Source organism: Micromys minutus (assembly GCF_963924665.1).
Source record: "Micromys minutus genome assembly, chromosome: 1".
Classification (NCBI taxonomy): Eukaryota; Metazoa; Chordata; class Mammalia; order Rodentia; family Muridae; genus Micromys; species Micromys minutus.
In genome coordinates, this window is record NC_137969.1 from 31,043,353 (window position 1) to 31,061,841 (window position 18,489).

The following is an 18,489-nucleotide window of genomic DNA, read 5'->3' on the forward strand; positions in this document are numbered from 1 at the left end:
TGTGGAGACCCAGTGAGGGCTGGTGGCTTCAGGATTTCCCACATCGAACTTGCTTGGTCACTATAATCTTATGTATGTACCAGATACTACATAACTTTAATAAAGTTGGCTAGACCTGATACATGTTCTCAGTGCAACATGCCCCAAGATATAGCCTGTCTCAGGCAGTTAGACTGGAACCTGCTGTCCCTGCAGTGAGTCACAGCACACAGGCAGGAAGGAAACTCAGAAAATTGGAAATCACATCTGTTTTTGAGACAGGCTCCCCATGAAGCCCAGGCTAGCTTCATCCTGCCTTGCCTGAGGCTAGAATTATGTGTGCACCATCTAACCAGTATTTTAACAAAATTGCAGGCAAATGAAAGCAGCATACTCAAGATACACAGCAAGAGCAGAGCGAGGGAATGGATAACCTTGTGAGACAGGATCTCACTAACTCTGGCTGTCCTGGAACTCACAATGTAGACCAGGCTAGACTTGAACTCAGAGATATATTAACCTGCCTCTGCTTCCTGAATGCTTGGATTCAAGGCGTGCACCCCCAACCCCCAAACTAGCCAATAGCCTACTTTTAAAAGGTGAAAATCTTAGGGCTGGAGATAGAGAGCTCAGCAGTTAAGAGCACTGGCTGTTTCTCTGGAGGGCCTGTGTTTAACAGCTCACAACCATTTGTAATTCCAGTTCCAGGGGATCCAATGCCCTCTTTTGGCCTCTTTAGGCACCAGGTACACATGTAGTGTATAGACATATGTACACACAAAACATACACAAAATAGAAGCAGAGACCAGCCTGGTCCGTATACAGGACAGCCAGGGCTAGCTACATAGACCCTGTCTCAATAAGTGGAGCTATCAAGTCCATACTACTTTTATATCTAAAGAGACTAGAAATAAGCCAAGCTAAGCCCAAAGAGAGCACAGGGAGGAAGGGAAGATTAGGGCAGAGAAAGTGGGGGAAAGGGCTAGGTAAGAGACAGATGGCCACGGAGTTCAGTGTGTCTACAGCTCTTGCAGAGGTCCCAGCACCCACATTAAGTGGTTCATTTGGTTTTGTTTTGGTTTTTTTCTGAGACAAGGTTTCTCTGTGTAGCCCTGGCTATCCTAGAATTTGCTCTGTAGATCAGGCTGGCCTCAAACTAGAAAGAAGTCTTTAGTTAACCGGACTAGGAAAACAAGTGGAAAGTGAGGAGTGAAGTGTGTAGCTCAGATGCCCCAGGATCTCCCCAGCACCAGAGGCAGGCAGGAGAGAAGAGAGGGGAAGAAAGGAGGAGGAAAAAAGGCTTATACCAATCTCATGGAAATTAGATACTAACAATAATTACGTTAACAAATCGAATAACAAAGGACCAGTTGCCTGTAGAAACATGGATGACCAAGACCAAACCTGCAGGACATAAACCCACAGCAGACCTACAAGAAAGTGATGTACTTAGTCATTAGAAGCCTCCCCTTGCTTTTGAAAAAGCCCAGTCAGGTGTTGGATTATATGACAAGAAAGAGGGGCCACTGGACCTCCTGAGACTTCAGACCCTTAAAAATGGGTGTAAAGGTACTGGGCTTTTCTATGCCTACCCTTACTCTGAATGGCATGGAGACCTGGTATGTTTATTATAAGTTTCTGGGCACTATAGCTGTGCTGATCCTGAGTTACTCTAACCCGACAATGCCGGCCTGGCCCACTTCCCAGCCACATGGTGTTTACCTGTCATCCTGGTCTCTTTCTGGCCTTCTTAACTCCTGTCTCAATGGCAGCTCCCCTCTTTCCACCTGAGACCCTTTCTTTCTCTCTCAAGGCACAGAAGTACCACCTTATACTCTCTTGCCCAGCTACAGGCTGATCCAATCTGTAGTGGCCAATCAGAAGATGGAGAAGAATGTCTGACAAAATACTGAGTCAGCAGAGGCTTCATAATGAAAATACCAAGTCCAGACTGCACCCAGATTCCCCCTACAGAAACCAATGTTCAAATGCACAGTGCACAGAAACATTCCCCAACAAGGGGGAACGCCCTTCCCTCTCTTATTAACTCTCTCTGTCCCCAACCCCTCTAGGTCTTCTTGGTTCTAAGAAGTCAAGACATCAGCACCAAGTTTGTTAGAACCATTTTATATTCTGTCTTCCCCAAACCCTGCAGTCAATTGACCTTTTATCTCAAAGGTTATTGGTCACTTGCCCTGTGGTTTGCTTTTGTTTTAACTGTCATAAAGAACACACAGGAGTGATATGTTATTGAGGTTTGGTGGCTGCCACTTGGTGTGCCTGCTGGCCCAGACCACAGAGGTGCCCACGACTCCTAAATGTATCCAGCTTTGAACTTTATGTGAGTCTTAGGGTTTGCACCTCTTTGTTAACTGACTTTGTTTTATTTTTCGTGACAAGTTCTCTCTGTGTAACCATGGCTGTCTTGGAATTCACTCTGTAGACAAGGCTGACCTTTGAACTCAGAGATGCTCTTGCCTCTGCCTCCCAAGTGCTAGGACTAAAGGCTTGAGGCCCAAGACAATTAATGAGCCCCCTTCCTCCCACTTCCACACGCCACCTCTTCTCTAGCTGGGCTTCCCCTGCTGAAGGCTTGCGTTGTGCATTAGTCAGAACTTTTGGGAGAACAATTTGAACGAGGTTAGAAAAAGAACTCAAAATAGTATTCCAACATCCACCAGGGCCTCTGGCACAGCTCATTGGGGGGGTGGGGGGAGGCTGAGAGAGATGGAAGGCGGGGTAATGGGGGGCGGAGAGGTTGACTGTGGCTCCCTGCAAACTCTGTCTCAGTCATATGCTTCTGTGTGGTTGTACCTACAGTGCTCTAGCCCAGTTCTCAGCCACCTCACACAAAGGGCATAATGGTGGCGCCTTCTCACACCAGGGATGACTCGGATTGGTTCCCATGTGGGTTCACCTACAACTAGGCTGAGGTAGAGAGCCCTTTCCAAAATCAGAGGGGCAGTCAGAGAGAGTAGTGTAAGTAAGTGTAACTCCTGCCTACATGGAGCTCTCCACGCCGCATTCCTACATTTCTCAGATTCTGGCCTCCTTTGGCTTCATCTAACCCATGGTCCTGGAGGAAGCTTCTAGCTCTAGAACAGATGGGACCTTCTACAACCTGGATTTGCTCTGTGAAGGGCTTTTTCAGTGTATCCGTGTTTTTGTACTTTACCTGTTAACCATCCTATGAAAGTTGGTTGCAGATATCTTTAGATACTTTAGAAAGCATCCTAGAAAATAGAAATGTTCTTGTGTGGGCCAGTCAGATGGCTTATCGAGTAAAAGTGCTTGCTCGCAAGCTTGACACCCTGAGTTTGATCCCAGAACCCATAGGAGAGAACCAATCCCACAAAGTTGGCCTCTGACCTCTACATGTGTGTTCCATATGTGTGGCACTTATACCCCACACATCATGCCCACAAGTCATACACACAGTAATACATGTTTTTTTTTAAGGTTCTCATGTAGTCACAGAGCCCATTTGCCAGAAGAAATTATCAATAGCTCTCCATCAGCATTGACAATATAACTTCCCATTCCAGCTTACAGTCATTGCTCAGGCTTTACATCTGTTGTCAGATACAATCTGACTTTTAGTCTTTTTTAACCTGTAATCTTGTTAAAAATTATTTACTACAGCTTTTCCACAGCTTCAGCATGTTCCTGTGTAGACCATCCCCTGAGTGTCTCACGGAGAGTCTTCTCTTTATCACCTCCCTCCTTGTCTGTCTGGAGGCAGGTCTAGAGTGTGATTAAACACCCTTAGGAGTATGGGGTATGGCTGAGTGTCAGATCCCTTGCAAAAATCTCTGACTTCTATCCCCAGTAACACAGAGGGAACAAAGTTTTAGCCTGGGGGATCCTATACTTTAACTTTTTTGACTAGACTGTGAATTCTGGGGTCACCATCTTCCTGATTGGTTGCCCCAGCCTAATGCAGCCAGCATCAGGGAAGTATCCACCACCCATGTTGGTGTGTCCTCCTGGCCAGCCTAGGATGCTCACAGATACTTGCAAGTTCAGAGGAGGAAGTGTTTGCTAGTCTGCTGCTCTAGGATTGGTAACTTGTCAGACTCAGCAGGGAGTCTCAGTTGGGGGATTGCCCAGATCAAATTAACCCTGTGGCTATGTCTACAAGGAATTCTCTTAATGCTGATGTGAATGGGCCTAGCCCACTGTGAGCTGTACTATCTCTGGGTAATGGTAAGGGCATAGAAGAAGGCTATTTAACCATGGGCTAGTAGGCAGTATCCTCCAGTGATTCCTCCTTAAGCTCCTGCCCTGACTTTCCTCAATAATGGATGTGGTGGTTTGAAAATGCTAGGCCCGGGAAGAGGCACTATTTGGAGGTGTGGCCTTGTTGAGTAGGTGTGTCACCATGGGTGTGGGCTTTAAGACCCTCATCCTAGGTGTCTGGAAGCCAGTCTTCTAGCAGCCTTCAGATGAAGATGTAGAACCCCCAGCTCTGCCTGCACCATGCTTGCCTGCCTGGATGCTGCCATGCTCCTACCTTGATGATAATGGACTGAACCTCTGAACCTGTAAGCCAGTCCCAATTAAATATTGTCCTTATAAGAATTGCTGTGGAGACCGTAGTTCTTTGGTTCTCCAAGGTGATCTAAGATTGAAATCCTACATTGTGTTGGAGCTAAGCTGGGCCACCTGGACCCTCAAGAAGCCCGAGGCCGGCGGCGTCATCTGGTTCATCATGCGAGCAGGCCAAGCTATTCCTGGGTCTCCACTAGGTCCCATTTTGGGTCAGCGAGGTGTCTCTATCAACCAGTTCTGCAAAGAGTTCAACGAGAAGACAAAGGACATTAAAAGAGGCATTCCCTTGCCTACAAAAATTTTTATAAAGCCCGACAGAACATTTGAGCTCAAGATTGGGCAGCCCACTATTTCCTACTTTTTGAAGGCAGCTGTTGGGATTGAGAAGGGGGCCTGGCAAACAGGGAAAGAGGTGGAAGGTTGGGTGAGTTTGAAGCACATATATGAAATTGCCTGTGTCAAAGCTAAGGACAATGCTTTTGCCATGCAAGATGTACCCCTGTCTTCTGTTGTCCGGTCCATCATTGGATCTGCCTGTTCCCTGGGCACTTGTGTGGTGAAGGCGGCATTCCAGAAGGAACGAGCCGTGTTTCCGGCTGCTCAGAAAGATTTGGCAGCCCAGGCAGAAGCTGCCAAGAAGTGACCCCAACCTTGAAGTGAGAGGCTGAGAAGGGGGCCCATGGAGGAAGCTGAGCCAAAGACTTCATGGCAACCAGATTTATAATTTCCTGACATACCTTTATACATATGCTATGCCAAGGGATCAAGCCTGAATAAACATCCTTTGTCATTAAAAAAAAAAAAAAAAAAAAGAGTTGCCTTGGCCACGGTGTCTGTTTACAGCAGTAAAACCCTAAGACAATGGATCTGGTAAAGTAAGATTAAATAAGCCCTTTCCTCCTCCTAAGTTGTTTTTGGTCAGAGTGTTTTATCACAGTAACAGAAAGCAAACTAGAAAACTCAGTGTTGAGGACTGGGGCTCAGTGTTCTTGTGCTATGAGTAAGCACATGGGCTGGGCTTGGGCACTGTAGTTGTGTCCAAGGCTGGAGGCTGCATCTTCAATAGGTGTATTGTGATGGCAAATTCTGGTTTGCTACAGGTGTGAGGCCTCTAGTTCTTATTCGTTCTCTAAGCTTATATCTCTTGTTCTTCCAATGCATCATGAGTTATTAGCAAACTTTCTGATAAATCCATTGATGCATTTAGCTAGAGTTGGTTCTATTGATTGTAACGGGTACAGAAACCTCACTTTGAAAAAGGACATTTGACTGGATGTTGTGACCCATGCTTTTGATTCCAGCACTTGGGAGACAGAGGCAGTCTGGCCTGGTCTACAGAGCAAGTTCTAGGATGGCCAGGGATACACAGGGAAACCCTGTCTCTTGAAAAAAAGAAAAAAAAGAAAAAAAGATATGTGTATTTTAGTTCTGGCCACCCCAGAATAGTTGGTATGAAATTTGCCTCCTGTTAACCCCCTCCCCTTTTAAAAAAGATTTATTTATTTTGTGTATATGAGCACACTGTAGCTGTCTTCAGACATATCAGAAGAGGGCATAAGATACCACTAAAGATGGTTGTGAGCCACCATGTGGTTGCTGGGAATTGAACTCAGGACCTCAGGAAGAGCAGTCAGGCACTGAGCCATCTCTCTAGCTCCCTGTTAACCTTTGTATATTGGCAACATACTTTTAGCCATGGTCAGCACAGCTGTGCTCTCTGAAGAAGAGAGGTTCAAGGTCTACCCCAGTATTTCTTCTGGAATCAGCTGAATAATATGTATAAATGGGCAAAATCTATAGTGTGCAAGCCTCAAACACTGGGGCATCTACATCAGGGCTATTCTTGGAGGACAAGATCCCAAAGAACCCTGGCAAGTGCTGTGCTTGGGTGCTGCCCCCTAGGGGCCTAAGAAGCATTGCAAGCCACACAGATAGTACAGGCAGAGGCAACCTGCCCTTGGAATGGCCATATCCAGACAAATGCTTTGCTGTCAATGTCCTAAAAATTCTCAAGATGTTTGAACAGGGAGACCTCTACAGTTTGCCTATAGAGGTGAAATAAGAAGCTGAAAACAGGGCTGGAGAGATGGCTCAGTGGTTAGAGCACTGGCTGTTCTTCCTAGAGGTCCTGAGTTCAATTCCTAGCACCCACATGGCAATGGGATCTAAAACTGTCCTTCTGGAATGCAGACATGTGCATACAAAGTAAATAAAAATTTAAAAAGCTGAAAACAAACAACAAAAAACAAAACAAACAAAAACAGCTGCTGGGGGCTCAACAATTAAGAGCATCTTCCAGAGGTCCTGAGTTCAATTCCCAGCACAGCCATCTGTAATGAGATCCGATGCCTGATACCCTCTTCTGGTGTGTCTGAAGACAACTACAGTGTACTCATATATAATAAGATTAAGTGAATCTTAAAAAATATTATATATATTATATTATAATATATAATACACTATGGCTGACCTCAGTCACACCAGAAGAGGGCATCAGATCTCATTACAGATAGATGGCTGTGAGCCACCATGTGGTTGCTGGAAATTGAACTCAGTACATTGGGAAGAATAGTCAGTGAGTGTTCTTAATCACTAAGCCATCTCTCCAACCCCCCCCCCCCCAATTAAATAAATCTAAAAAAAAAACCCCAAAAACCCCCAGCAGCTGGAGGCAAAAAGTAAGCTAAGACTTTTGAAGTGGTGTTGTCCAGGCCTGGAACAGGGCTGGAAGTCACTCCAATTTACCCAATGCTTGTGAATGCATTAGAGAGAGACCCTGTGTCCCAATGACTCCAGAAGAAAGAGCATCTCTTTCCCAGCATTTAAGCAAAAGTTCCAGGGATGATGATAATTTCTTGAAGAAAATATCATCATGTTATATCCAGTGCTGCCCAATCCTGAGGTTGGGAGTGAGACCATCTCCACCTGGAATGTATTTGTTGCAGGAACTCCCTGAAAACAAGCTATGATACTATGTTGTCCACTAGAAACAGGCCAAAATCCCTTGGGAAGAGGTGGTGTCACTTCCCTGTAATCCCAGCTCCCAGGAAGCTCAGAAGCATTACCATGACCTGAAGGCCAGCCTGGCTACATAGGGAGATTGAATCTAGTCACTAGATAGCAAGACCTTGGCCTCCTTTATCCCAAAAAGTTGAAGCTAGAAACTAAAAGGTATCTTCGTTTGGAGAACTGTGTACCATTTCATCTGGCAGGCTGTTAGTGTATGGGGTCAAGTCCATCCAGTCTGCATGGACAGACATCTGGACTAGGCTGTGAAACCAGGCTTTCAGTTCTTTAAGGCTGACATCTCTCTGGCTTGCCCTTCTCCCCTCCCTATGGTAATGACTGATCTGGAGCAATCAGCGTAGCCCCTGGGGGAATCACAAGGCAGTTCTCCCAGGTGCCCTTGCTCTCAAACACATAAGCCCTAGTACCTATGCCCTAGGGACAGGTTCAACCCCCATTACAGGCTTATGTGAGCCTGTGCAGCGTTAGACATGTTGGCCAGTTCCCTCCTCTGCCTGGCAGGTATGCCTGGCTGGGTGTGGTTCAAGCTCTTCCAAGGCTAAGCAAGTACTGAACAACTGAGCTATATACTCCGACTTCCATATGCTTTCAAGAGAGAATAATGAGTATTACTCAAGACATGGAAAAAACAAAACCCTTATAGATTGTTGGGAGCCTGTTGAGATGGTGTTTCCTGTGATCCAGGGTCTTGCTACAAGTGCCTTGTTTTGGGGTCTGGGGATGTGGCTCAGTCAGTAGACTGTTTGCCTAGCAAGCCTGGAGTCCTGGGCTCTAGTCCCAGCACTGTATAAACTGAGTATGGTGGTTCATATCTGTAATCCTAACACAGACTTGTTTGTGTGGGAGGCACATTTATTTACTATGTGTGTTTACATTTATCTACTTATGTATTTACATTTATTTACTTGTGTGTGTGTGTGTGTGTGAGCACATGTACAGCTTAAAGAAAACTTCTTTGCAAGTTGGACTTTTTAAGAACATTTATTTAGTGTGTGTGCACATGCATATTCGGAGCTCAGAGGAAAACATGGGATTCTGTCCTCTCCTTCTACCATGTGGGTCATCAGACTTGTCCCCTCTAAGCATCTCTCTGAGATATTCACCTTGCTTTGAGCCAATGACCTTCTAGTGACTTCTGTCAGTCTCCTCTCTTTGATTCCCAGCCTTCAGAGTGCTGTGATCACAGATGTGAGCCACTTCATCTGGCCTTTTACCCTGTTCCAAGGACTTGGATTGCACTTTTACCTGCTAAGTGTCCTGCTGGCTCAATAGAGTGATAGGGGAACATATCAGCAAATTATGTGTCTGATAAGAAATTAAACCCAGGGGTCTGAAGAGAGGTCCTGAGTTCAATTCCCAGCAACTACACGGTGGCTCACAACCATCTGTAATGGGATCTGATGTGTCTAAAGACAGTGACAGTGTACTCACATACATGAAATAAATAAATCTTAAAAAAAAAGGAAACAAATTAAACCCAGAATATGTAAAGAACTCCTAAAACTCAACTATAACCAAAGCAACCAGTTAATTAAAAATGAAGGCAAATGCTCTTAACCATGGGGCCATCTCCCCTCTGTCTTATCCATTATGCTGACTCGGCTTTAGAGTCTCCATTACCTCCAGGTCTGGGCTTACAGACTCTTCCCAACGGCCTGGCTTTTACATAGGTGCTGGGAATCCAAGCGCAGGTCCCAAGTGTATTGCAAGCACTTTATCGTCAGATTTTTTTGAGAAAAGCAGGTTTACAGGATGCTCTATGAATAAAAACTCCACTGGTTCAGAATTGCAGTTTGGCAGATCAAGACTCTTTGTAGTTGAACGGAACCTGCTTTTGGTCTGATTCATCCAAATAAGGCATGGCCAGACCCACATTCCTGAGGTTCTGTGTCTAAGGCCTTACAGTTTGGAGCCAACTCCAGCAGACGTTATGGAGAACGATCTTCCACACACAGCACTGACTTTCCCATACTCAAGCTTCGTTGTTTTTGAGGCAGGGCCTCACTTATAGCTCAGGCTGTCTGGAACTCACTAGCGTTCTGACTCAGTCTACCTAGGGGTGGGATTTACAGGCGCGTGCCGCCATGCTGGGAAGCATTTGTTGTGAGTACTCCTTAGGCCTCGTGATGCAATGAGAAGACCTTGGGAGATTGGGTGGGGGGAGGAGAAAAAAAATTACAGGTAGGCTCTGAAAACCAGGATCGTGTTTAAATAGCTTCCTCCTGGAGAAAACACAAGATATATTTGGAAAGTAGGACATTTAAAAAGTATTTCATAATCTTTAAAATGAGGGGGCTGCTTGTGCCCGTTCCCCAGAGTTTAGGAAAACGGAGGAGCTCAAAGGGACCTATCAGGAAGCGGTTGCCATTGCACAATGCCGGTGTGGGTCCTGGATCTCGGCCCAGGGGTGCCGTTCGAGTTTCCGCAGCGAGGGCCGCACCGCAGGACCCCGCCCGACCTTGAAGGGCCGCTCGACCTTGAGGTCCACCTTTGCCTCAGTTACTCCCTCTGTGCAATGGGAAGATACGTAGTATCTCTGGGGAAGGCAGGAGGAGCCGACATATTCCTAAGGACAGCCAGATTGCGCGGCCACCCTCCTTAACTGCCCTCGGACTCTTACCCCACCGACCGCGCCGCTACCATCCCTTAGGAGCCCGCGGGCGGGAACCTGCCTCCGCGCACTACTGCGCACGCGCGCCTCGCTCCCCGCCTTACCCGCGTCCGCGTGCGCCCATAGGCCTGTCGCACCGTCACTCCGTCTGGGAAGCAGTTGTGATTGATCCAGGTCCAGGCGCGCGACTTGGTAGTGGGCGGGACCAGAACCGGGTATAAAAGAAGCAGCGGCGAGGCTCGTGCCGCTTTGCAGACGCCGCTGTCGCTTTTTGCCTCTTGCTGCAACCATGGTCAACCCCACCGTGTTCTTCGACATCATGGCGGATGGCGAGCCCTTGGGCCGCGTCTCCTTCGAGGTAGGGTGGGCAGTGGTGTTTCAGAGTGGGGTGCTGGGAGCGGTGGAGGGGGAGGCTCCCTCGGTCGCGGGCCGACCCTCGGGAGGAGCGAACGCGGGCGGCGGCGCCATTTCCTGACGAGGGGCCATTTTGGGAGGCCGGCGAGGCGCGGGGAGGCTGGGCGGGCGGCGGACAAAGCCGGGCGGGGCGCGGCCGTTGGGGGGGAGGGGGCTGCCCCCGCCCGCCTCGGCCTACCCGCAGGCGCACGTGGCTGCGTCCTGTGGGGCCCAGCGAGGCCGGGCGCACGTGCTCCGCGCCTCTCCCATCTCCTAGCCGTTGGGCCCCGCCCTGCTCCGCTGCGGAGCCGCAGCCCTGCGGGCCTCTTCCCAGATACCTTCCCCCAGCCACCGCCTTTTGGTCGGATCTGGGCAGGAACACTTAAGGTCTCAAGGACGAAGGCTGGGTGAACCGCTACGTGCTCGTTAGTCCGGTTAAATCTAATGGCTCCCAGATCTGGTAATATCTATTAAGAATGTAGTTTGGTAGCAGAGTTGAGCGCGAATTGAGCGAGCGTTTGGCCATTTGGTCTGAAGCAACAACGTTTGGTTAGGGAGGCCCAAAATACCCCTCGGCGTCCCCCTCCCCGGAGCGGAAACGAGGAAGGCCTGGCTTTTGCTGGTGCCCAAGGACCGCCTCCTGTCGCAGTGATGGCGCAGCGTGGGAGGCGCTCTAGAACCCCTCCCTATTACCCTCTGTGAAATAGGCATGTTAGGACTGGCCACGCTGCAGTTTTATATTGACCAAGGTGGATTGCCAGTGGTTACCTACTTAATTAGTTCTGGAGGTGTTTAGTGGCTATTTAAAGATCAGTTAATAATTAAGAGTATTCTAAGCAATTGTTTCTTTTACAAAATTACATATTCTCGTTAACCTTAGCCCTTAGGCCATAGTAAGATGTTACTTTGTGTCTTCCCTGTCTAAACTGTTCTCTAGAAGGGATCACTGAGTGAATTTTGATGCTCTTAACTCCAAAACTAGATCTCCCCATTGCCCTCTCATCACAGTGCTGGGTACATAGTAGGTAGGCACCTAAAGAGAGCGCTAGGTTCTAATTAGTCTTTAGCCAGCGTGTTTGTTGTCAGAGCTGATAATTGACGAGGACTCCTGTGGAAACTTGGCCTAAGCTTAGTGCTGGGTAGGAGGTATCACGTTATCCAGAGCTTAATGGGAATGAGACAAGACTTTCAGTTCCATAGGTGATAATAGAGGTGAAGCTGACAAAGGCTTTTAACTCACACATGCAACTAAAATGTGGACTTGGGAAGCTGTGAGAAAAGGAGCTTAAACATTTCGGAAGAATCACATATTTAACCACTTAAACCATAAATATACATCTCTCAGAAATGTAGATGCTGCAGCTGGTGAGTTGGCTTTTTCAACTAGCTGTGGAGGGGCTTGTAAACATTGAGGAAATGTTCAAATCCTCTACAATTTGGATAGGGAACTACATAGGAATGTAGCAATGCTGACAGGTTGAAGGTGATTGCATTTTCAGTTTATTTACCTAATCATGCATTGTGTGGCTGCTTTGAGGATTTTTGATTTTGTGTTTCAACATGAAGTTAGGGTGGTGGTATATATATACTTTTGAGAAGCCTGAAGTATTTAGAAGTAGGTCTGATGTATTAAAAACTCTTGAGTCATGCTTAAGGAGTCTGTCACTATTTAAGTCATGCCTGGTTCCAGATTTTATTACTGGTTCTATTTCTCAGCTCAACCCTGTAGGACCTTAAAGCTGATAGGAGTGATTCTTACTGGGAATTGGAAGTTATTACCAAAGTAGTGTTTTAAGTGAGAATGAATTTATGATTTACAAATCCCTACAGCTAATGGCATTAACCATGATACTATTATTATTATTATTATTATTATTATATTATATATTTAGCTTTTTTTTGTTGTTGTTACAGCTGTTTGCAGACAAAGTTCCAAAGACAGCAGGTTGGTTTCATTATTTTCTAGATTTAACAAATTTCATGGGTAAAAGTATTACAAAGAGAAAGTATATATGTGTGTACATGTTTTTGTTTTTAACAGAAAACTTTCGTGCTCTGAGCACTGGAGAGAAAGGATTTGGCTATAAGGGTTCCTCCTTTCACAGAATTATTCCAGGATTTATGTGCCAGGTATGAAACTGACATTTTTACTTCCTTGAGCCAGAATGTTTCAGTTAAACTTGACTTGAGCTAATTTTTACATTGCCTGTTTTGTTTTTCTGAGCCTGGTGGCTGACCCTTTATATTGCACTGGCCCCAGCACAGGTTTCATTGTTTTGAGACTGTCTTAATGTAGACTGGCCTTAAATTCCTTATCCTCTGGCTCTTCCCGTGTGCTGGGATTCCAGATGTGTTAGCACACTAACCTTCTAAAATCTGTACCTTGGATTGGATTGGGTGTGAACCCTGTGAAGTAACTGCTACATAAGAATCCAAAAATTGAGGACCTGAGTCCTAGAGCTCCTATAAAGACTTCAGTGTGGTGGCACATGCTGTCAAGTCACATTGTCAAAGTGACATTACTATCTGTTTTTTACAGGGTGGTGACTTTACACGCCATAATGGCACTGGCGGCAGGTCCATCTATGGAGAGAAATTTGAGGATGAGAACTTCATCCTGAAGCACACAGGTCCTGGCATCTTGTCCATGGCAAATGCTGGGCCAAACACAAATGGTTCCCAGTTTTTTATCTGCACTGCCAAGACTGAGTGGTAAGAAGCTCAATGAATGAATGGATCTGTTGAAAGAGTACAAAGCTTCGTTGAGGGACACTTGTTCTTCCTTCAATGTTCCTTTCATTCCATCTCTTAAAATAGTGGAAGTTGATTAGTTAGTAAGAGTACTGATTGTGTTTGTGTTGAACTGTTTGGTAACTTTTATATCTTTAGTGTGCAATCTGCTTCTAGTTGCTGATAGTAGTGATCATTTTTTTACAGGCTTGATGGCAAGCATGTGGTCTTTGGGAAGGTGAAAGAAGGCATGAACATTGTGGAAGCCATGGAGCGTTTTGGGTCCAGGAATGGCAAGACCAGCAAGAAGATCACCATTTCCGACTGTGGACAACTCTAATTTCTTTTGACTTGCGGGCATTTTACCCATCAAACCATTCCTTCTGTAGCTCAGGAGAGCACTCCCACCCCATCTGCTCGCAATATCCTATAATCTCTGCTCTCACTGAAGTTCTTTGGGTTCCATATTTTCCTCATTCCCCTTAAAGTCTAGCTGGATTGCAAAGTTAAGTTTATGATTATGAATAAAAACTAAATAAGAACTGTTTGCCCTTGTTTGTATTGAAGTGTTGATATAGGTCTCTAAGCAACTGGTTAGGTTACTTGGCTATGACTATAGCAGTACTCTGTAAGATTTTTGTCTTCTCTAACCCAAGAGGTCTTAACTGCCACTGAGTGTCTTGGAGAGGGGGTGGGGGGATCAGGAACTTCCCAAACTGGGTAGGTGTGGGGACTGCCACATGGACATAACTGAGATCTAGATAAACCAGGTAAGCCATCTGGTTTAAGCCTCAGATTTTAAGCTCCCAGAAGTTTGAGTAGAAGGGGGACAAACCTGAGTTTAAAGGACTAAAAATTGGATGGTAGTGCATGCCTTTGTCCCAGCCTATCCTCCACTTAGGTGGAGGGAATTGGAGGCCAGGGCTGGAGAGATAGCTCTGGTTAAGAACACTGACTGCTCTTCCAGAGGTCCTGAGTTCAATCCCCAGCAACCATATGGTGGCTCACAACCATCTGTAACGGGATCTGATGCCCTCTTCTGGTGTGTCTGAAGTACTTTAATAAGTACAGTGTACTCATTAATAAACCTTTTAAAAGTTGCAGGATAGAGCGACATAAAACCCAGTCTAAAAAAAAAACATTTCTTAAGATATAACTAACCAGGGATTCTTGGTCTCCTACTTAATGAAACTTAAAAACTAACAAAATAGCTTCCTGAGGATAGAAACTGCCTCAAGCCAGACATGACGGTAAAAAGCTATTCACTTTGGAAAATGGAGACAAATATCAGTTTAAGGCTAACTTCAGCTATATGAGTTTCACATGAGACTTACAACCCAGAGACTCACAAAGTGAGTGTCCTGAGTTTTTGCCCTAGCCTTCCCTTGAGATCCCAACCACCAGGTTCCACTCAGTTCACAGAGCATTAACTGCTTTAATGTGGTTCCTGAGTTTTTCTCACATCAAAAGACAAAAGTACCAAGACTAGATTAAAATGGGAGGTTAAAATAGTTGACAGATCACTTGCTGAAAATGAGAAAGATGGGTCAGACTTTCTAACTCAGCCTAGTTTGAAATTCACTAGGTGATATAGGCTGGCCTTGACTCAGCCATTCTCTGAAGTGCTGGGATTACCAGTGTGATAAACCCATGTCTGGCTTGGCGAGGTTCGCATTCTTTCTGTGGAGCATGTAGTCTGAGGGTAAAAAGCACCTTCCACCTGATGATGGTTTTGACATTTTAAGATGTTGGCCTGAATCAGTAACTTCCTCTTTGCAATGGCAGAAACCCTTTTCTCCTATTGTTGACTTCAGATTCCTTAGTCCTTGTGTCTGTGTGTTTTAAAATTGATTTTATTTTGTAAATATAAGAGTAAAAAAATGTAAGCCTGTGACAGGAAGAGCACTACCAGTACAGCCCAGTTACAGAGGGACCCAATCTCAACAATAGTAGGCTTAGGCACACCTCCTGACTCCAGCATTGTAATGACAACTATTTCTTTGAAGAGCCATCTTTCAGATACTAGATGCTTTTCAGATATGCATATCTGAGGATGAGTGTGGGAAGGAGAAAGGTGCAAAGAAGCATTTCGGGAGCTGGAAAGATGGCTCAGGTGTTTTCATTGGTGTTCATAAAGTGAACACAGTGATTTGCTTGATTTTGTAGAGTTTTGGGGTTAAGATAGCAAATCATTTTCACAGGTTACTTCAAGCCACTTACAGGTCTTTCTTTTTAAATGTGTATGTGTATCTGTGTGGCACCTGCATCCTGAATGTATTAGCCTGTGAAAGGGCACAAGAGAACATCAGATCCCTCGTGGAGCTGGGGTTGCAGGAAGCTGTGAGCCGCCATGTGAGGCCTGGGAACCTAACTCAGCTCCTTTGTAAAAGCAGCAAAAGCTCTTTAGTGCTGAGCCATGTTTCTAGCTCCTGGAATGCTTCTATGCACCTTTCTTCTCCCCACACTTTTTTGAGGGTGACAGCCAGAGAACTAATCTTTGTAGAGAATACCCTTCTGCACAGCATATGGCAGAATTTCAATACATGGAATTAAGAAAGACACAGGAAGGAGACCATCTCCATCAATGGAGGGAACCAAACCTGTTCAAAGAGGATATAGCAGAGGAAGAAAATTCATATACAGTCAGCTACATACACACAAGGCTCCCCATCCTGGGTGAGAAGGCCACTGGTACGGGTCAGAAGCACTGGTGCAGGGTCTGACAAACATTTCAGAGATTCTCTACAATTCACATCAAATAAGTTGGAACTGGGATACTGGCTAAGAGCTTAGGAGGTCAGGGTTTGAGGCAATCTGAGAATAGTCAGAACTGGGAGCATGCTGTGTGGGCTGAATGCCCTTCTGGATTCTGAAAATATCCACAACTATGTTTGTGCTCACAAACCAAGATGGCCTGAAGAAAGAGGGAGACAGAACATGTTGTGATTGAGAAACTGATACCAGCTACTCAAGAGAAATGAGATAATTATTAGTCAAGCTGGAAGAGCAAATGTTTATCAAAGACAAGATCCCAAGGTGATATTGCTAAATTCCATACAATGGATATGGCTGAGGCAGTTCATGAACCATATCTACACCCACACTTACAGGGGTAGTCTTTAGGTTTCTGGGCAGTTGGCAGTGTGGTGCTTTCCCACTGACCATTCTTAGAAATGCTGGGGTAATGCAGCCCAGTGTGCTCAGTTCAGTATAGTACAGTCATTGGATACTTCATGGGCTAAGCTATGTACCCAGACCTGCTTTGTAAATTGATGAACAAAAATTATGCTAGAGTATTTCAGATCATCATACACAAAGGTTATTACTGGTTGCCAACTTTGAGACAGGATTTCTATGTAGCCCTGACTGGCCTCAAGAGATCCACCTGCCTCTGCCTCCAGAGGGCTGGGACTGAAGGTGTGTGTCACCACAACCAACTGGTTGTCAACTGTTCATCTGAGCACATATCAGTAACAGTAGCTAAGACCTTCAGGGTAAAGGATGACAGAGACTGTAGTGGGCTGACAGCATCCCAAACCACTACCTTTCCTTTTTGATAGGACCATGATGTGCAGTCCAGGCCAGTCTGATTTGTGTCTATTCCCTGGCCCCAGTGCTGAGATTATATGCATGTAACCACCACATCTAGCACTGGCCTCAGTCTTTTGTTTTTGAAAGTGTCCTTGTCTGGCCTGGAACTTACTATGTAGATCAGACTGGAATCAAACTCACGAGAAGTCTGCCCGTATCTGCCTCCTGAGTGCTCAGATTAAAGGAATGTGCAACTACACTCAGCCATCAATCTTTTTCTTTTAAAGTTAAAAAAAAAAGTATTGCTGCTTGTCTGTTGTGTGTGTGCAGGTAGCTATTAAGACCAGAAGACAGTGTTGGATCTCCTGGAGTATCATAGGCAGTCCCAGGCTGAACAATGTGAGTGCTGGGTATGGCACATGGGTCCTTCAAGAGCAGCAAGTGGTTTTTATTGTTCTTTTGAGACAATGTCTTTCTGTATAGCCCCTGGCTGACTTGAACTTTGGTATGTAGACCAGGCTGGCCTAGAACTCACCAGAGATCTGCCGCACTCTCCCCCCCTCATATTTTTGTGTATATGGGTATTTGGTCTGCATGTATGCATGTTCATTACTTTGGTGCCCAAAGAGGCCAGAAGAGGGTGTGTCAGATGCTGAGGAGCTGGAGGTATAGTGACCATGAGCTTCCACATACATATGAGGAATATTGGGAGTTGAGTCCAAGTCCTCTGGTAGGGCAGCCAGTGCTTTTAACTGCAGAGCCATCTCTCCAGCCTCAGCATCAATCTTAACAGAATAAAACACCACCTTCTAGATATGACGGTTTAAAATAAGAACAGGTCCAGAGAGATGGCTCCATTGGGAAGTGCTTGCTGTGTAAATATGAGGGTTTGAGTCTGGATGCCCAGTGCTCATGCAGAAAGCATAGTATAGGGACTGTAAGTAAGATAGCTCTGAGAAGAAACATACCTTTTAAGTCTAATGCTCCAAGTTTGTTCCAAGAACTCACTTAAGGGTGAAGAGCACTCACTGAAGGTTGTCCTGTAACCTGCACACATGCACTGTAGCAGGCATGCACAAACACACTTAAATTTTAAAGTACTAAAAAAGCAACGCAGAGTGGTACACATCTGTAGTAACCCAGCACATGAAGATGGAGCCAGGCAGATCTCCAGAGTTCCTTAGCTAGCCAGTCTAGCTGAATAGGCAAGTTCCAGGTTCAATGGGACCCTGCCTCAAAGGTAAGAGAAAGTATGACTAAGGAAATCACCTGATGCTGACCTCTGGCTCTACACACACACTTTGGAGTGTATTCAGTAAGAAAGTCACAGAACTCAGTTTCTTCCAAAGCTGTGGTTACAAGAAAAATAGACCTATAGGTTTATAGTAACCTATAGGCTGCCAAACAACTGAATTTTTTTTAAAAAAAATTCATTTATTTTATTTATTTTTAAGTTTTGTTTAAGTATGTGAGTACACTGTAGCTGTCTTCAGAAGAGGGCATCAGACCCCATTACAGATGGTCGTGAGCCACCGTGTGGTTGCTGGGAACTGAACTCAAGAAGAGCAGTCAGTGCTCTTAATCACTGAGCCACTTCTCCAGATCCTACAACTGAACTTTTAAGTACTAAGGAAATGTGGGTTGGAGAGATGGCTTAGAGGTTAAG

The 18,489-nt window shown here is 45.6% G+C and overlaps 2 protein-coding genes across 2 annotated transcripts; both read left to right on the top strand.

Annotated features, from left to right (window-relative positions):
• Positions 1-2,841: 2,841 nt before the first annotated feature.
• LOC308422887 (large ribosomal subunit protein uL11m-like) lies at positions 2,842-5,174 on the top strand (the record flags this gene model as incomplete). Its single annotated transcript, XM_080919522.1, has 2 exons — positions 2,842-2,887; positions 4,597-5,174. The coding sequence occupies 2 exons, from the start codon at positions 2,842-2,844 to the stop codon at positions 5,172-5,174; spliced, it is 624 nt and encodes a 207-aa protein (XP_080775648.1).
• A 5,233-nt stretch (positions 5,175-10,407) lies between these two features.
• Positions 10,408-13,839, top strand: PPIA (peptidylprolyl isomerase A). The gene is made up of 5 exons (XM_080924363.1): positions 10,408-10,527; positions 12,477-12,507; positions 12,604-12,692; positions 13,102-13,274; positions 13,500-13,839. The coding sequence occupies exons 1-5, from the start codon at positions 10,459-10,461 to the stop codon at positions 13,630-13,632; spliced, it is 495 nt and encodes a 164-aa protein (XP_080780489.1). The 5' UTR covers positions 10,408-10,458; the 3' UTR covers positions 13,633-13,839.
• The last annotated feature ends 4,650 nt before the right edge of the window (positions 13,840-18,489 follow it).

Bases quoted from the DNA above. Each gene is read 5' to 3' on its own strand.
- PPIA (XM_080924363.1), top strand. From the start codon at position 10,459: ATGGTCAACCCCACCGTGTTCTTCGACATCATGGCGGATGGCGAGCCC. The intron at 10,528-12,476 runs GTAGGGTGGGCA...TTGTTGTTACAG, and splicing joins TGGGCCGCGTCTCCTTCGAG to CTGTTTGCAGACAAAGTTCC. The intron at 13,275-13,499 runs GTAAGAAGCTCA...ATTTTTTTACAG, and splicing joins TGCACTGCCAAGACTGAGTG to GCTTGATGGCAAGCATGTGG.